Raw genomic sequence first — 19,565 nt, 5'->3', positions numbered from 1 at the left:
TTTAAAAGCAATGACAGAAATCACAAAGGGGACAGTCGATTTGACTATATAAAAATGCAAAAATCTGTTAAACAAGACACACAACTAGGTCAGCATTTGCTAATGTGAATTTGTAAAAATAATATACAAAAGTTGATATTTTTGTAAAGAATCCATGTAAATTAATAAGAAAAATAGTAAGGCACTAAGAAATGGACAAAGGACTCAACACACTGTCAGAAGAGGAAATGCACAGGGGAAATAATCAAATGGATAAATGCTCAAATTCCAGGTCATCAAAGAAATGGGTATACGAGCAATGAGATACTTTTTTTCCCCTGGCTAAATCAGCCGCAGAACAAACCAAACCATACACACATACACACACACACACACACCCATCTTTTTCTTAAATAATCTGATAATAAAGGAAGAAGCTGGGGGCACGTGGGTGGCTCAGTCGGTTAAGTTCTGGACTTCAGCTCAGGTCATGATCTCACGGTTCGTGGGTTCAAGCCCTGGCCAGGTTCTGTGCTGACAACTTGGAGCCTGGAGCCTGCTTCGGATTCTGTGTCTCCTTCTCTCTCTGCCCATTCCCCGCTCACACACTCTCAATCTCTCTCTAAAAAATAAATAAACATTAAATTAAAAAAATAAATAAAGGAAGAAGCTGGTGAAATGGAGATATGTATACATTGCTGGCAGGACTGGTAATTAATTCAGCTTTTCTAGAAAACGACCTGACAATATGCATTGGATCCTTCAATAGTTTACCACTTTGTCCAATAACAATCCTAACTAACAGAAAGGATTTTCTTTTTTTTTTTTTTTAAGTTTTTTTAATGTTTGTTTATTTTTGAGAGACAAAGAGGAAGAGAGTGGGGGAGGGGCAGAGAGAGAGGGAGACAGAATCTGAAGCAGGCTCCAGGCTCTGGGCTGTCTGCCCAGAGCCCGACATGGGGCTCGAACCCACAAACTGTGAGATCATGACCTGAGCTGAAGTCAGACGCTTAAATGACTGAGCCACCCAGGTGCCCAACAGAAAGGATTTTCTTTTTTTTTTTTTCAACGTTTATTTATTTTTGGGACAGAGAGAGACAGAGCATGAACGGGGGAGGGGAAGAGAGAGAGGGAGACACAGAATCGGAAACAGGCTCCAGGCTCTGAGCCATCAGCCCAGAGCCCGACGCGGGGCTCGAACTCACGGACCGCGAAATCGTGACCTGGCTGAAGTCGGACGCTCAACCGACTGCGCCACCCAGGCGCCCCATGGATTTTCAACTTAAAGTTATGTGTGCATTGTTAATAGGAAAATTGGAAACAATTTTTCCAGAAACCACAGTGCTTAATGTGGTTGATGAAGAGTTTATAATGACACAGAAAAAAAAATACCATGGAACAATTTGGCAAAGATGAGACCACGTTATATATGCCATATGCTTCCAGAATAGACAACAAAATCCATTCAATGAAAGGAAGTCCAGGCAAGGAATATGTTCCCAACTTTTCCCAGTCTCCGAGAAGTGGGGAAAGTCGTATTTTTAAAATGCCACAAGTAACAAGTCATCTTCAAAGAGAAGCCTTTACTTAACAGCACTTATAGGCATTTCCCTTGGGCCGGGCCTGTTCCAAGGGCTTTGTAAATATTAGTTCAGTACTGTCCAGTAGATAAATAATGAAAGCCACATGGGTAACTTTAATTTTTTTTTTTTTAATTTATTTGAGGGAGAGAAGGGTGGGGAGAGAGACAGAGAGAGTGAGAAAATCTTAAGCAGTGTCCACACCCAGTGCAGAGTCCTTCTCGGGGCTCAATCTCACAATCATGAGATGGTGACCTGAGCCAAAATCAAGAGTGGGACGCTTAACCGACTGAGCCACCCAGACACCCTCACAAAGGTAACTTCAAATTCTCTAGCAGCCATGTTAAAAAAAAATCTCATTTTAATAATGCTTTATTTAACACAGGGTAGCCAAAATATTATCATTTTGTCACCTGTAAACACGATCCATAAAGAAGATAATTATCTCATTAAAAAATTAATAGTGAGATATCTTGCATTTTTTTTGTACAAAGCCTCTGAAATACAGTGTGTATTTAGTATTTCAGCTTAGTATGTAGTATTTCATTTCAACTCTGACCAGCCACATTTCAAACGCTCAATGAGCCACATGTGGTGTTTTAGATTGAATTGTGTCCCCTCCCAAATTCATATGCCGAGGCCCTAATCCTCAGTATCTCAGAATGTGGCCTTACCTGGAAACAGGGTCATTGCAATGTAATTAGTTTAGATGAGGTCATACTGGAGAAGGATGGGCCCCTATTTCACTGTGACTGGTGTCCTTCACAAGAGGGGAAATTTGGATACTGACATGCCCACGGGGAGAATAACATGTGAGGGTGAAGACAGAGATTGGGGTGATGCTTCTCCAAGCCAAGAAATGCCAAAGATTGTGGGGAAACCATCAGAAGCCAGGGGAGATGCAGGGAACAGATTCTCCCTCAGCCCTCAGAAGGAATGAAGCCTGCTGACGTTTTAATCTTGGACTTGCAGCCTCCAGAACTGTGAGAGAATAAATTTTGTTGCATAAGCCACTCAGTTTGGGGTGCTTTATTAGGGCGATCCTAGCAAACTACCACAGGTGGTTAGTGGCTGCCTTCTTGAACAGTGTGGGGTTGGTTCATGTAGTCCTCCTGGCACATTCTGAGATTGGCACTGTGATCACCCCCTTTAGGGACCAGGAAACTGAAGCTCAAGGAGCCTCTGAGGTCTCAGAGCCAGCAAGCAGCAAAGCCAGGCAGGCTGGTGCCGGTCCAGGCACTCATCGCCCGTGTCGTGTCCTTCTGCCTGCCGAGCTCCATGCTTCCAGGTTACCCTCAAGTCCTGTCATGTTAACAGGGGCAGATGTCCTCCCCCTGACCCTGTAGCACTATGCCACCTCCTCAAACATCATCTACTGGCTGGTTGTGGAGCACTTTCATTCTTTTTTTTTTTTTTAAAGAATTTTCATATTCTTTATTCATATATAATATATTTAAGTTTATTTACTTAGAGAGAGAGAGCAGGGGAGGGGCAGAGAGAGAATCCCAAGCAGGCTTCTCACTGACAGTGCCGAGCCGGACTTGGGGCTGGAACCCCCAAACCGTGAGATCGTGACCCGAAATCAAGAGTCAGATGCTGAACCTGCTTAGCCACCCAGACGCCCTGGAGGACTTTCATTCTAACCATCTGGGTTCCAGTGCTTTGAGGGACAGATAATTCCCCTCTTCCATGGTGTGCCTGTCTCCCCCTGCCTTCTCAAGCTCATTCCCTTGGTCCCCCCTGACCCATGGGCTGAGAAGCTAAACCACAATGATGGTATCATCATGGTATGTAACCTGAATCCCACACCTCCTGACCACTCACTGCACTTCCTCTCCCGCCCACCTTCTGGGTGCTCTGGAAACTCCTGGCCTCTCTCAGGGGCCATAAGTGCTCTGCTTGCAGTCCTAATTCAAGCCTAAAACCTACCAACTGAAGGAAGTTCTGTGGGAGTGAATGGCATCTCTGTTGTTGGAGTAGGATCATTCTTTGCAGGAGCCCCTGCCTGCTCTGTCCCTCCACATCATGGCTAAATCAGTCCTACCCTTCAGACCTGTTGGCTGGACAGATGCCACTGAATGTCTCTCCAAATATGTAGGATGTGGCTTGGGTTACCCTAGGTGCAGAGTTTGGAAAGGAGTATCTACCTGACACAGATGCCCAGGGCAGGTGTGGCCTCATGCCTGAGCCTGCTTGGGAAGTGGAGATTAGGCTTTACGGCAGCTGGGGGAAAGTTCTGTTGGCTCCCACCACCAACTCAGGATGGCCCCAGGAAAAGGTGGGGTCTGATGTGACCACATATCCTCTACGCTCTAACTCTAAGAAGGGAGGTAGTCACAAGGGTCTGGGAGAGGGAGGGGTGGGCAGTGGGAGCCTGACCAACAACCCTAAAGACCTGGGACCAGGGAGGAAAAACATGGCTTAGGGGTCTGGGACCACAACTGCATTTCTATCTTTCTTCCCTCACAAAAGCCAGGAGGTCTCTGGCCCTTCCCAAGCCACAGAACATCAGGTAGGGAGTGTATAGAGCTATCTCTCTCCCCTTGCTGCTCTCTCCTGCCATAGGGCCTTTGCACACGCCATTCTCTCAACTTGAATACTCTGTCCTTGCCTCCTTTTCCTGCACTGCCTCATTAGTGCTGCCTCAACTTCTCTGATCCCCAGTTAAATGCTCAGACAGAACCGTGCTCCTCTATTCCAGAATATTGTTCTCATTAGACATTGCTTGATTCAACTATTTGACTTACCCCCTTAACTGTCAGCCCCATGAAGGCACAGGCCATATTTGTTGTGCTCACCATTGGACCCATGTGCTCATTTACATGGGCAGAAACTGAGAGGCTAGTAAGACCCAGAGCTAGGATTTGAACCCTTATTTGTCTATACCCAAGACCTGGATCTTTAACCACTACCTGTCTTGGATCCCTGAAGATAGAGTGTTTTAGTAAAGACATAAGCAAGAACTCTGCACTAGGGGGGTCCTGAAATGTCCCCCAGAGGAGATGGTCTTTGGGCTGGGCCTCTAAGGTGGGAACGGGAAGAAGACATTCTGGGTAGAGACGAAGAAACTCATAGAGGTAAGAGAGGGGAGAGGGGCCATGAGGGCAGGGACTTCAAAAAGATCGAGGTCAGGTCATGAAAGAACTTCAGGCCATGTTGGGGACTTTGGGCCATGTCTTGTCGTTGGTGGGGAGACTTTGAAAGTTTAGAGGGGTCCCTGGGTGGCTCTTGATTTTGGCTCAGGTTATGATCTCATGGTTATGAAATCAAGTCCTACATCAGGCTCTGTGCTGGGCAAGGAGCCCAAGATTCTCTCTCTCCCAGGGCACCTGGGTGGCTCTGTTGAGCATCCAACTTTGGTTCAGGCATGATCTCGCAATTCATGAGTTTGAGCCCCACATCAGGCTCACTGCTATCAGTGTGTCAGCACAGAGCCCACTTTGGATCATCTCTCCTCCTCTTTCTGCCCCTCCCCTGCTTGCACTCTCCCCAAAATAAATAAATATTAAAAGGAAAAGATTGTCTCTCTCCCTCTCCCTCTGCCCCACTCTCAAGAAAGAAAGAAAGAAAGAAAGAAAGAAAGGAAGGAAGGAAGGAAGGAAGGAAAAAAGAAAGTGATAGCTTTAGAGGCAGAAACTGATGATTCTCCCTGTGCCAGGAAGATAACCCTGGGCCCAAGTGAAGAATGACAGAGCAGATGTTCAGAGCAGGAAACTGGTCAGGAGGCTATTGCATAAATTCATGGTGGAGGTGGGAGAGGAAACAGAGAGCAAACAGTGATCAGGGACAGGTCAGAGTCTCACCTCTATCCCAAACCGGCACCCTGTTGGCAAACTTGCTTGGGGAATATGAAGGCTGAAAGTTGCTCAGTGCCTGACTGGTCTGTGGGAGTTATACTCTACCTGTAAATTACCAATTCATTACAAGTGGTAATTTTGAGCACTTCAAATACTTTGAACAGCAAAGGCAGAAATCCAATGATTCTCAAAATTGCTACAATAATACTTAATCTTGTTCCTAAATATTCCACTTGAACTTCATTTGTTTATTGGTTATTTCTATACTTCTTTCATACCTTCCTATAACATAACCACAAGGTTACAGCTCTATAATTTTACATCTCTGCTGAATTTCAATGTTACACTTTAATTATTTTGTTGGAGTTGTAATTTGAATAGGCCCAGGTGAAAATGTAAATACTTCTTGGTGTCACAGTTCTGAGTTACAGGCCAATTAACTGGACTAGGGGAGCACGGAATCTGGGGTTTTCTTCCAAGGGGCTTAAAGCCAGACTGAATTGACTGTCTATAAACTTTACTTGTTACCTCAGTCAGACTTAAAGTTCACACCTTTTACACACGGTTCACTTGTTTGTTTACAATTTAAAGTGCCCTTCCTTTCTCCAAAATGGCTTTTTATGCTTTTCTGTTATTATGAATCATTGGTCTGATTTGCTTTTTAAATATTCTGCTTCATTGGTTGAGCTATTTGGAGGTGTCCTCTCCAAGGAGATAAAGGATCATTTTGGCTCAGGGCCCCCCCCCCCCCTTGGGAAGATTTCGTGATGTCATCATGTTATATAGCACTGCCCAATAGAATTTTCCCCAATGATGGACATGTCCTATGTCCACACTGTCTAACTTGGTAATGCCAAGGAGCAACAAAGCCAGACACTAACTAGTTAAGGCAAACAAAATTCTTGTATTTTTAGGGAGGTAGTGGTGCTAGTTGGAGTAAGCATCCTCCCTCCCATTCACTCCCAGCCCCCAACTTAGGCTTTTACCTCCCACAGGAACTGGGAGCAGGACCAAAAGTCATCTTGAATGTTTGACTTTGAAAGAGATGGCTTTCAGGTCCTTGATGCAATAGTTTTGGGTGGTAGATGATTTACCTCTCAAAGGGGTAGAGAAAGGATTTATAATTGCAAGCTTTGTCAGTGGGCATTTTAAGGGAATTGGGGCAATCCTAGGGACACGGGCACAAGCAGCTAGAAGCCATGCTGAATATGGTCAAGGAGAAAGTCTTTGCAGCAGCCACTAACCACATGTGGCTACTGAGTCCTTGAAATATGGCTAATGAACTGAAGAACTGAATTTTTTGTTTTAGTTGTTTAAATTTAAATCGTGGCTGATTACCACTGTATTGGACTGCACAGTCTTGGAACATACTATTGACACATCCTTCTTCTTGGTTATTGTGTGTGGCCCCTTCTTTGACCCCCTTCTCACCTATTATAAAGTCTGACTTTATAAAGTTGGTCAGCCCTTCTGTTCTTTATGTAGTTCTTTATTTTTCCATGACTGTGTGGCCAACTCGTATCTCCCCATGGATTTTATTTCTTTGCATGTGTATTGCTTATATATTTGAGATGAAGGAATCCACAAGTGTTATTTTATTTTTATTTACTTATTATTTTTTGAGTAAACTCTCTCCCAATGTGGGGCTCAAACTCACAACCCTGAGATCAAGAGTCACATGCTCTACCCACTGAGCCAACCAGGTGCCCCCACAAATGTTATTTTTAAAAAATTTCTTATTGGAGTAAAATTTGCATAACATAAAATTAACTAATTTAAAGTGTGCCATTCAGTGGCATTATTTGTCAAAATGTTGTCCAACCACTACCTCTACCTAGTTCCAAAACATTTCATCAACCCAAAAGGAGAAACTCTATTAAATTTTTTTAATGTTTATTTATTTTTGAGAGAGAGAGAGAGAGAGAGAGAGAGCACAACTGGGGAGGGGCAGAGAGAGAGGGAGACAGAATCCTAAACAGGCTCTAGGCTCTGAGCTGTCAGTACAGAACCTGACACGGGGCTTGAACCCACAAACCGTGAGATCATGACCTGAGCCGAAGTCGAATGTTTAACTGACTGAGCCATCCAGGTGTGGAGAACCCCATTAAACAATCACTGCCCATTTCCCACCTTTCCCCAGCTTCTGGCAACCACCAATATGCTTTCTGTCTCTGGATTTACCTATTCTGGATAATTCACATTCAATGCATCATACAATATGTGATCTTTTGTGTGTGGCTTTGTTCACTTAGCACAATGTTTTCAGGGGTCATCCATATTATAATGTGCATCAGTACTTCATTCCTTTTTATGAATGAATACTATTCTATTGTGTAGATATACCCATTATATTTATCCATTCATCTATTGATGGACTCTTGGTTGTTTTTACCTTTTAGCTATTGTGAATAGTGCTGCTGTGAACCTGGGTGTACAAGTCTTTGTTTGAACCCCTGTTTTTCTAAAACAATTTTTTAAATGTTTATCTATTTTTGAGAGAGTGAGAGAGACAGAGCAGTAGCAAGGAAGGGGCAGAGAGAGAGAGACACAGAATCCAAAGCAGGCTCCAGGCTCTGAGCTGTCAGCAGAACCCAATGCAGGGCTCAAACTCACGAACCATGAGATCGTGACCTGAACTGAAGTCGGATGCTTAACCGACTGAGCTACCCAGGCGCCCCTGAACCCTTGTTTTTCAAGTCTTGTGGGTATCTACCTAGGAGTAGAATTGCTAGGTCATATGACAATTCTATGTTTAAATTTTGAGGAACACAGGGGCACCTGGGTGGCTCAGTCGGTTAAGCAGCCAACTTTGGCTCAGGTCATGATCTCACAGTCTATGGGTTTGAGCCCTGCATCAGGCTCTGTGCTGACAGCTCAGAGCCTGGTGCTCACTTTGGATTTTGTGTCTCCTTCTTTCTCTGTCCCTCCTCCACTCACTCTCTGTCTCTCTGTCTCTCGGTCTCTCTCAAAAATAAACAAACATGGGGCGCCTGGGTGGCGCAGTCGGTTGAGCGTCCGACTTCAGCCAGGTCACGATCTCGCGGTCCGTGAGTTCGAGCCCCGCGTCGGGCTCTGGGTTGATGGCTCAGAGCCTGGAGCCTGTTTCCGATTCTGCGTCTCCCTCTCTCTCTGACCCTCCCCTGTTCATGCTCTGTCTCTCTCTGTCCCAAAAATAAATAAACATTGAAAAAAAAATTAAAAAAAAAAAATAAAATAAACAAACATTAAAAAAATTTTTTTTTAATTTTGAGAAACACGATTTTTTTTTTTCTTAAAGGCAGAAGCACAGACAAAGAGCCCAGGACTCTGGAGTCCCTGCTCTCCCCAACCCCAGGTGTCCCATCTGGGAAGTGTCAGCACATAGGCCCCGTGGGGCCTGGCCATCTCCTCTGGACAGGACATGCTCAGTGGGAAGGCATAGAGAGACAGGAAGAGAGGGTCTTTGGAATAGAAAGTTAAGCCCAAGTGTAGGGCAGGATTGAGGAGACAGAAAGAGAGACAAAAGGATGAGTAGGGACCCTTTAGAAGAGGCAGGAGCTGTAGAATGAGCATCAAGGACGTGGAAGAGCCTTGTGAGTGGAGCCACACCAAAGCCTCCCCAGTCCTTGGCAGGGGGACTAGTTTTCTGAAGCCTGAACTCGGGAAGGCTCAGCCCCTAGGCCTGTTCTGGTGGTGAGGCTGGTCGGACACCCATTGCTTGTTGAGTTCAGGCTGCAGAACATGGGGGGCTTCTGCTCACAGAGGCTGCCTTTGACTGAGAGCCTGAAGCCTGGGCCCAGGAGACCATGGATGTGACAGGAGCCCCTGGGGTTATGGTGCAGAGGACGAGCCTCTTAGCAGAGCATCCCAGAAATTCATCAGAGCCTTACACACAGCAGAGGAGGAGGAACTTGGCATCGTTTATTCATTCAATATCCAACAGCTCCATGCCCTGCACTGGCCCAGTGCTGGAGACGGTCAGTGGAAACTGTGGATGGGAAACATCAGGAGCTCCTGCATGTACTGCCAACCCTCAGCTGCCTACAATAGGTCCTTCAGGCCAGGAGCCCACCCAGGTCTTGGCCAAGGGCCATGTGTGCTCCCAGAAGAGGACCTCTAGGCTTTCTTTCCTCTCTGCCCCTAAGGTATACTAGCAGCCTCTTATATGGCTGCAGGGTGGTGGTATCCTGGAGTGGACAGGGTGAGTGGACAATCCCAGGCCTGGCCAAGGCAGCAGGGGTGGGGGGGGGGACATGCACTGCACAAGGGGGCTTCTTACCCTGCTGCCAGAGTCATTGCCTCATGGCCAAGATTGCACTGACCCCAGAATGGGGGATATTTTGAGAGCCGGATAGTTCGCAGACCTAATGCCCAGCATCCAGAGCCCAAGTGGGTGGCTGCAGTCTGCGTTACCACTCCATGAAATTTGTTGAGTTGGAATAGATGCAAGATCATTTACTAAGGATGATTCTCCCAGGTCTGGAGGGGCACTCACCATCCAGAGCAAAGAGTCTATGGAAAGATGTGTAAGTTCACAAGCTAATGGCAGTGGAAGCAAATGGGCACTGAGTCAGCACAGGCTGGACGGGGCCACAGAGAACGTAAGACACGTGCCCCGGATCTGGCCAAGCAGTCCCTGCAGGGGGGAATGGGGGACGGCTCTCTAATGGCCTGAGGAGAGCAGGTGTTTTGAGCTATTGGCTGAATTAAGAGAAGAAAGTCCAGGAACAGGGTAAGTGAGAAGGTAAAATTCAGGGGCAGATATAAGGGGGGGGGTCATTGAGTCCTATGTGCAAGAGATCAGGGTCAGGGTTGGCTACACTAGGACGCCAGCAGCCAGCTGTGGGGGGAGATGGTGGAGGGCACCGGAGTGCACTGGGAGATCAGAGCCGGGGTAAATAACAGAGGGACTTTTGGGCTAGCCAGGGGGAGAACAGCAGGGGAGATGAAGCTGTCTGGGCAAGGCTTGTGGGACAGGGGCAGGTAGGTCTCTAACACTTGTTATCAGCACCCATTAGTAGCTGCTGTTCCCCACCCACTTGCTCTGTGCCTGTGGCTCTCATTTCTCCTCATAGCAGCCACTCTAAGTACTGTTGGCTTCCCCACTTTCCAGTGAGGAAACAGCCTCAGAGAGATCTGGTTAAGGTCAGACAAGTGCCAGAAAAAGGACTTGAACTTGGGTCTGCCTTATCTCACAGACTGTGCCCTATTTTCGAAAAGATGCTCAACATCACTAGTCATTAGCAATGTAAATTAAAACCACAGAAACATAACCACGTACCTTCTAGAGTAGCTACACCAGAATAACTAGTAATACCAAGGCCCTGGATGTGGAGCAAACGGAGCACTCAAACACTCTGGTGGGAATGCAAAGTGATGCAAAACAGTTGGCCAGTTTCCTACAACATTAAACATACCCCAACCAGCAGCTCAGCGGTGATCCCACCCCTGGGCATTTACCCTGGATCGATGAAGACAGGATCACACAAAAACCTGACGCAAATGCACCTAGCAGTTTCATTAGTCATTGCTCCAAACTGGAAGCGCAGCTAGTCTTCAACTGGGAAACGGATAAACACTCTGTGGTGCATCGGCACAACAGAATATTACTCAGCCACAAAAAGGAACCAACCACATGCAACAACACAGATGAATCTCTGGGCAGTATGCCGAGTGAAGAAAGCCAGCTCCAAAAGGCCACATACTGTATGATGCCATCCGCATGGCATTTCGGAAAAGTCAACTGCAGCGTTACAGAACAGATCAGCAGTTGTCAGGGCTGGGCTGGGGGAGGGGATCAGCAGTTGTCAGGGCTGGGCTGGGGGAGGGGTTGGCCACAAAGGTGATGAGGGAACATAAGGCAAGCTGAGGACAAAGCACAAGCTAGCGAACACCACCCCCTTCTCCCCCACCCCATGAGATATGTGTGATGTTCCTCAGGCGCTCCTGGCTGCCCTAAAGCTACGAGGTGAAAACAAATGGTTAACTGATCGAGATCACAGTCACATAGGACCTGAGTCTCCGTCAGTTTACAAATGTCTTAGTAAATTACAAGAAAAAGGCTATCTTATCAATAGCCTCATCTCCAGAAACCTATAGACTCAGTTTCCTGGAGCCCCAACATCACCCCCCCCCCTCCATAGTGTTGTGGGGAACAAAGACAAGAAGGAAATGGTAGGTAAAATTAAATTTCTTTATAACCTGTTGCTCATTGACTTAAGGCATATACAGAGTATAACATTTCTCCAGCAATTCCCTACTGTCTTTCTCTTTTTTAAGTTTATTTATTTATTTTGAGAGACAGAGAGAGACAGAGGAAGAGAACAAGTCGGGGAGGGGCAGAGAGAGAGGGAGAGAATCCCAAGCAGGCACTGTCAGCATGCAGAGCCCTGTGGGGGGCAGAGAGCCTGATATGAGGCTGGAACTCTAGCCGGAGCCCAAGGCAGGACTCCAACTCACAAACCATGAGATCATGACCTCAACTGAAGTCAGCCGCTTGCTTAACTGACTGAGCCACCCAGGTGCCCCAACTGCCCACTGTCTTAATGTTAATGTCTTACTAGAGGGAAAACAACCTTACCGGGACAATAACAAAGCCTCCATTATCTTAGAAGCATATGAAAGTCCTTTTACAGGCCTCCCTTTTGCCTTTACCTCCCCCAACTCCATAGTATGTGATCAGTCACTCCTCACAACCCCAGTGAAGCCCTTTCTGCCCAGGGGTCCTGTCCCTGTGCTTCAATAAAAATCACCTTTTTGCACCAAAGATGTCTCAAGAATTCTTTCTTGGCCATCAGCTCCAGACCCCCACCACTCCAAAACCTCATCAAAGGGATAGCAGGAGGGAATTTGGGGGTGATGGAGCTGCTATGTGTCCTGATTGTGGCAGTGGTTATGGGACTGTATGCGTTTGTCAAAGCTCCCGGGATTGTATGATAAAAAGAAAGAGTCTCACAGGTATAAGTTACTAAGTACATGCCCTCACTCTGACTCAGCACTGCCTGCGGGAGAGAAAATTTGTACAGGGGGAGAAAGGCAGGCCTTCTAGGTGAGGAGACAGCTTGAACAAAGACAGAGATTTGGGGCAGGGGAGGGTGAGCCTGGAGTGGAGGCTTTGGGTGGGGGGACAGTGGGAGAGAAGGCAGGTGGGGACAGCTGTGGACACGTCCATTATCTGGCCAATGGCTCTGGCCTTCGGCCCACGTTTCAAGAAGACTGTAGCAAGGGCAGATGCTAGAAGCAGATGGGGTGATAGGTGGGATATGGCAGATCATGGGAAACCCCTCGACCCTTGCCTTGGCTCCCCAGTGCCCTCCCCTCCCCCACTAAGCTGCAGCCCACATGGCACCTCCAGCTAACCTCCCTCAACCACCTCCCCTCCCTGCCAACCCCAGTTCCTTGGTGCCGTCTGTGCGAGATAACATGGTAGAATCATGGAGGATGGTAGGAACCAGCCAATCAGGAATCAGTTGAGTAAACTTGCTACCAAAATTCTAGGACAGATTGTTGAGTAGGGGTGGATTATGGTGAGCCCTTAAAAATGAAGGCAATGACCCCTAGGAGCCTATGTGGGGTCACTAAGAAACACCTGTTGAATGCCCACATTTCCATATTTGCACAGGTGGCCATATTTGGCCATGTTTGCCAAGTGGCCAATGAAAGAAGTAGTTTGGCTGGCAACCATACTGACAGCAAGCGGGGACAATGTGTGTGAGTAGTGGAATGCTTAGGCCAGAATCTCTGTTGAGATCTAACCTAATGCGCCTGTGGGACCTGACATCAGCTCAGTCCGAGACTGAGTCTAAAATCTTAATGAAGGGGTGCCTGGGTGGCTCAGTCAGTTAAGCCTCCAACTTCAGCTTGGGTCACAATCTCACAGTTGGTGAGTCTGAGCCCTGTGTCGGGCTGTGCGCTGACAGTGCAGAGCCTGCTTGGGATTCTCTCTCTCTCCCACTCTTTCTCTCTGCCCCTCCCCTATTTGTGCACTTGTGCTCTCTCACAATAAATACATAAACTGAAAATAAAATAAAATAAAATCTTAATGGAGAGTTTAGATGGAGAACCAGACAATGAAGACATTCTCAGATGCCCTAACACTGGAATGGAAAGTTTATGAGTCAAAATTTCTTTCTAGATGGGGAAAGCTCTAAGGTTGAATTCCTTTTTTAAAAATATTTATTTATTTTGGGCAAAATGCCAGTGGGGGAGGGGCAGAAAGAGGGGGACAGAGGATCTGAAGCGGGCTCTAACGTTGACAGGTTGACAGCAGTCAGCCCTATGTGGGGCCCGAACTCAGGAACCATGAGATCATGACCTGAGCCAAAGTTGGAAGCTCAGCCCACTGAGCCACCCAGGTGCCCCTGAAGCTGAATTTCAATTCAGAGTGGTGATTGCTGTATTGCCTTGTCTTCTGTATTAACTATATCAACCTTGTCTTCTATTTTCTTTTTTCTTTTTTTTTTTTCAACGTTTATTTATTTTTGGGACAGAGAGAGACAGAGCATGAACGGGGGAGGGGCAGAGAGAGAGGGAGACACAGAATCGGAAACAGGCTCCAGGCTCTGAGCCATCAGCCCAGAGCCTGACGCGGGGCTCGAACTCACGGACCACGAGATCGTGACCTGGCTGAAGTCGGACGCTTAACCGACTGCGCCACCCAGGCGCCCCTCTTCTATTTTCTATATTCTGATGCTCTGACATCTGGGGCCTTGCTGACCCCGGGAGGAACTGTGTCTCCCAGGGATAGCTAGTTCCTACAGATAGCAAACAACTCACCCAGGATTGTGCTTTTCAAATGCAAGCCAACTAATACAGAGCCTACACTCCAACCACCTCCAGTGCTGGCTCTAGCACTTAGGGCCACACTATTTCCTTGCCCTGATCACCCTATTACCTGGGGCAGTCCCTATGCCCCAGAGCCTGCTGACATTATGCAAACTAGCTAATCCTAATGATTTCCCCGCCGCACCCATTCCTTCCAGGGAAAACCATAACCAAAACTCCCACCCAGTTCCTCTCCCCCTCTACCTCACGAGGAACCCTGACGTTTCTTCCATTTGTCGATTTCTCCATGTGGCTCTCTGTGGCTTGGCATCTCCATCTCCTCCTCTTGGGAACTGTGAGTAATAAATTATCTTTTCAACAGCAATTGTTTCCAGATCTGTTGGTCTTACTATACCTCAAGTGTTAGAACAGTAACTCATCACTTGGTATTGGCTCATAGAAAAGAGCCTAGAGTTTTCACTGAGCCTGAGGTCCCAGGAGGATAGAGTGTTTTGGTTGCTTCGCTGTGGCTGTCTGGCCACCGGGACACGGTCCCAGCAGTGACACGGTCCTAAGACGCAGACCCACTGTGACAGATGGGCTGGGAGCAGCTGTTGTAGGTTTCCTATCCCTAAGGAGGTTGGAGGGGGTCTGGCCAGGGAAGGCTGTGAATTCACTGTGGACCCAGAGATCAAAGGGGAGGCTGTGGGAGCCACAAGGTTTGCCCTGGATCTCTCCGTCTTCTCCACAAAGGTGTGGTCAGTGAGCAGCACCTCCACAGTGGAGTTGATGTGTTTGGAATCAACTAGGCTATAAGTGTTATCAAACCTCAAGACATCTGCGTTGAGGGACAGACATTCAGACAGGGTGACCCACCCAGGACCTCATCCTCCATGGTGTAAATCCTTGTACCAGGACCCAGACCAGGGAGCCATTGTCATGCCTGAGAGCCTGAAGCCGGCTATACATTGTGTCTACCGGAGCCAGGGGCCCCCACGTGGCAAAGCCTGGATGCACCTTGAGGCACCTGCCTCCAGCCCCCCAGCTCCTAGTGGAGCTGTTCGCTGCCAATACTGACAGATGCCAGCCTTGGGGCAGGCGAGGCTCCTGTCCTCAGGTACCAGGTGGGCTTTGTAGCGCCGGATGGGGAGCACCTCCACCATCTCCCCCGCCCGCTTCCGCTCACACGTCTTGGTCTTCAGGAAAACCCCGAAGCCGATGTCTGCCCCATGTGATGCGAACTGCCACCTGCAGGGGACAGGGCCCTACTAATGACCACCCGCCGGGGCTCCAGGCTGCTCCCAGCTGGGCCCAGGTGTGGAGTGGCTGCCATCCCTACCTGAGCACACAGCCCGGGAACAGGATTTCGTTCTCCACCTGCACGAAGGAGCCTCGGGCCACCGTCATCTTGTGCTTATACTGCATTCTCACCTGGTTGCGCAGGTAGTAGCTCTTGGGCACCTCACTCCCATAGTTGATCTGTGGGTGAGGGCTGCTGAGTGAGCACTGAGCCCAGCCATCAGCCCTCCCTTCTCACCCTCTGGGCACCCGGTACCTTGGTCAGGCACTTGGGGTTGCCATCAGGATCAGTCATGGTCCCCCCAAACTCCACGGGCAGCTGCTCAGGGCTGATGAACTTTGGCACCTCCTGCTTCCATTGCCTGTGGGAGGAGGAGAGGGGACCTGTGGGGTCTCAGGAAGGCTTGAAAGAGGCAAGAGACGCCAAGCCCAGTGCTTTCCTGTGGCATACTGCTTCCTATCCCTGGCATGCTTCTGGTGCCCCTAGGAGAAGAAGCTAAGAGACTGTAGATCTAGGCTGCGGGTTTACTATATGCACCTGTGTTGACCAGTTCCTGCCCCCAGGCCTGCCCCTCTAGACCCAGCACCCTGCTCTCATCTGTCCAGGTGTTGGCCCCTTGGCCATCTTAGTAGGGACTCAGACTAGCGCCTCGTGGAACCCAAAGCCGAGGAGGGGCTATCTCTGACCTGGGCTTCCTTTCCCTTAGAGACTGAACTTCCAATCAGCCTCTCCCCTCAGCATCTACAGCTCCACCACCCCCAGAACTGGGGGCAAGCTTGTGTCAGTTTTCCCACAAGCTGCTCTGAGATAGCCAATGGTGGTGCATAGACAAAGGAATGTTATTGTAGGAACAAAGTAGAAGAAAGCAGAGGTAGGGTCACCTGGGTGGCAGTCAGTTAAGCATCTGACTCTTGATTTCAGCTCAGGTCATCATCTCATGGTTCATGAGTTCAAGTCTCACACTGGGCACCTTGCTGACAGTTCAGAGCCTGCTTGGGATTCTCTCTCTCTCCCTCCCTTTCTGCCCCTCCCTCATGCTCATGTGGTCTCTCTCTCTCTCAAAACAAACAAACTTAAAAAAAAAAAGCAGAGGAAAATATCTAACGTATCCTACAATAGGTATGAACTACTGAAACATAAAAGCAATGGAGAAACCAAAGGAAAAGCCCCATGAATGTAACATAACACAAAGTCAAAAGCCAAAGATAGCAGGAAAACTACAAACTGGGGAACATGCCACAAATATGACAGAAAAGGTCAATGCACTTAATATGTAAAGAGCACTTATAAATCAATAGCAAAAATACTTTTCTAGAAAATGGGCAAGAGATACCAGGAGGCAATAAATAAACAAAAAATTAAAACATCAATTAGCATAAAGAAAAATTCTTACCACACCAGTGATAAAAGAAACCCAATGCAGTCCCTTAGATTCAGAGCAAGAATGTCATCACACATCATGTAGCCTCTGGGAAACTCTGGTGTATATACTGAGAGGATGAGAGTGAAAAAGGCAAATAACATCTAGATATTATTATGAAAATAGTTTAGACCTTGAGGGCCCCCTGAAAGGGTCTTGGGAGCCCTCAGGGTTCCAGGACCACACTTTGAGAACTACTGGTTCAGACTGTGAATGACTTAAAATACATAAGGAGGAGGGACACCTGGGTAGTTCAGTTGGTTAAGGGTCTGACTCTTGATTTTGGCTCAGGTCATGATCTCATGGTTCATGGGATCGAGCCCCGCATTGAACTCTGCGTTGACAGCAACACAGATCTTGCTTGGGATTCTCTCTCTCCCTCTTTCTCTGCCCCTCCCCTACTTGTGCATGCACACACACTCTCTCTCTAAAATTAATAAATAAACTTAAAAAACCATAAGGTGGATAACCCAAAAGGTCACATCTCCACACTGTCACCAACCTGTGACTTTGAGCCATTCCCTTCTCTGTTAGAGTTCAGTTTTCTTGCCTCTCAGTTAAGGCAGCCCATGACCCAGTGGCCCCACCTCTTGAGATCCACCTGAGAAAAACACTCACACATTTGTGTAAGGAAAGTGTGTAGGTTTTCCACATTGAAGAGTTTGTAATAATGAAACATTGGAAACAACCTGAATGTCCACCCCTAGTGGGCTGGTTATGTAAATGCTGACCCCTCTACCCTGTGAAATACTATACAATCATTAAAAAGGACGAGGTGTATTAAAACATTCTCAGATGGACAAATCTGCAAGCCATATGTATTATCTAATAAAAAGAGCAAGTTGCAGAATAATTCTTATAATATATTAAATCATGTGTTCTTGGTATTTCTATTTTATTATATTGTTTATATTCTATCTATACTCTTAAAAATTTTTTTAATGTTTATTTTTTTTTTGAAAGAGAGATAGAGTGCGAGTGGGGGAGGGGCAGAGAGAGAGGGAGACACAGATTAGAGGCAGGCTCCAGGCTCCGAGCTGTCAGCACAGAGCCTGACACGGGACTCAAACTCACGAACCACGAGATCATGACCTGAGCTGAAATCAGACGCTTAACCAACTGAACCACCCAGGTGCTCCTATTCTATATTATATTTTGTATATTTATATGCATATTTCTGTGTGTATGCATGGAAATATATTGAAAGAGTCTGCAAGATACACAGAAACTGGTGACAATGGTTATTTTGGGGGGCTCAGGAGGCTTCAATGTTATCAGAAAGGTTTGGATTTTTTATAATGAGAATATTTTCAGATATCCCCTGTATAATTAAACTTTATTTTTTTAAAAATGGTTTTTTTAAATGTTTATTTATTTTTGACAGAGAGACAGAGCATGAGCGGGGGAGGGGCAGAGAGAGAGGGAGACACAGAATCTGAAGCAGGCTCCAGGCTCTGAGCTGGCAGCACGGAGCCCGACGTAGGGCTCGAACTCACAGACTGCGAGATCATGACCTGAGCCGAAGTCAGACGCTCAACCGAGCCACCCAGGTGCCCCATAAACTTAAAAAAAATAATAATAACGTGACAATAGAGCACTTCACCATTGCCAGCCACTCTTCAGTCCTCAAATTTATAATTCAAGAGGTTCATGGAGCAGATGGAACCAGTTCTGTCCAACTGAAAGTCGGGCTTCCAGGAAGGGAGTATTTTTTTTTTTAATTTTTTTTTCAACGTTTATTTATTTTTTGGGACAGAGAGAGACAGAGCATGAACGGGGGAGGGGCAGAGAGAGAGGGAGACACAGAATCGGAAACAGGCTCCAGGCTCTGAGCCATCAGCCCAGAGCCCGACGCGGGGCTCGAACTCACGGACCGCGAGATCGTGACCTGGCTGAAGTCGGACGCTTAACCGACTGCACCACCCAGGTGCCCCAGGAAGGGAGTATTTAAATCAATCACATAGAGTCACCCACTGGAACATTCTGCAGCCTTACAACTATACTAGAGAAGAAATCTTTTTTAAGATCAAAACAAGGTTTTTTTTTAAGAGAGAGAGAGAGAGAGAGAAAGAGGGAGGGAGGGGAGGAGAGAGAGGGAGAATCCCAAGCAGGCTCCACGCTGGCAGGCGCAGAGCCCAATGCAGGGCTTGATCTCACAAACCTTGAGATCATGACCTGAGCCGAAATCAAGAGTCAGACTCTCAACAGACTGAGCCACCCAGGCGCCCTGGAAAGAAGAAATTTTTTAATGACTTGGAGAGAGGTTCCTGAAATTAGCAGTGAGCAAAACAGTATATAATGTAGGAGCTCAATTGTGTGAAAAAATAATTATATGTAAAGTTACCTCGTGGTGATGGTGGGATTACAGGTTATTTCTATAACCCTCATGGTGCCTCTCTTTAACTACACTTTCCAGATTTTCCATGATAGAAGTGTGCCCTGATATCATAATCAGAAAAACATGGATGTTAGAAACAAATGCAAATCAGGTCTTACTTAGCAGTCCCTATAGGCTGGCAATCCAGGCCTTTGCTCCAGGGCCAACCCCAGCTGCTGCAGTGATCCCCTGGCTCTCTTGGAGCCAGAATTGTTCCTCTGGGCTCACACTCCTGCTTCTGCAGCACTTCTGCTAAGTGGCCCTGGCTGATGAGAACTGAGTGGTTTCACTTGGTCTGCAGAGCCCCAGCATTGATCACTGCATTGACTTCACATGGACCTGGTGGGCAGACAAGAGAGTCTAGTTTCTC

At 47.2% G+C, this 19,565-nt stretch overlaps 1 protein-coding gene across 1 annotated transcript; it reads right to left on the bottom strand.

The window, feature by feature from the left end:
• Positions 1-10,151: 10,151 nt before the first annotated feature.
• LOC123588383 (putative SEC14-like protein 6) lies at positions 10,152-19,206 on the bottom strand. The gene is made up of 6 exons (XM_045459261.1): positions 19,163-19,206; positions 15,654-15,759; positions 15,438-15,577; positions 15,126-15,346; positions 14,824-14,936; positions 10,152-10,175 (listed from the first exon to the last, which is right to left on the bottom strand). Exons 1-6 carry the CDS (start codon positions 19,204-19,206, stop codon positions 10,152-10,154), a joined length of 648 nt encoding a protein of 215 aa, XP_045315217.1.
• Positions 19,207-19,565: the final 359 nt, after the last annotated feature.

Source organism: Leopardus geoffroyi, chromosome D3 (genome assembly GCF_018350155.1).
Source record: "Leopardus geoffroyi isolate Oge1 chromosome D3, O.geoffroyi_Oge1_pat1.0, whole genome shotgun sequence".
Taxonomy (NCBI): Eukaryota; Metazoa; Chordata; class Mammalia; order Carnivora; family Felidae; genus Leopardus; species Leopardus geoffroyi.
The sequence above is the reverse complement of the archived record's forward strand: the minus strand, read 5'-3'. Positions and strand labels throughout refer to the sequence as shown.

What these genes read in the sequence shown, in the direction of transcription:
- LOC123588383 (XM_045459261.1), bottom strand. Translation starts at nt 19,206, where the DNA reads ATGAGGGTTATAGAAATAACCTGTAATCCCACCATCACCACGAG. An exon ending in AATCCCACCATCACCACGAG is followed by an intron (nt 15,760 to 19,162) that starts GTAACTTTACAT and finishes CTCCTCCCACAG; the next exon opens with GCAATGGAAGCAGGAGGTGC. An exon ending in ACCCCAAGTGCCTGACCAAG is followed by an intron (nt 15,578 to 15,653) that starts GTACCGGGTGCC and finishes CCTCACCCACAG; the next exon opens with ATCAACTATGGGAGTGAGGT.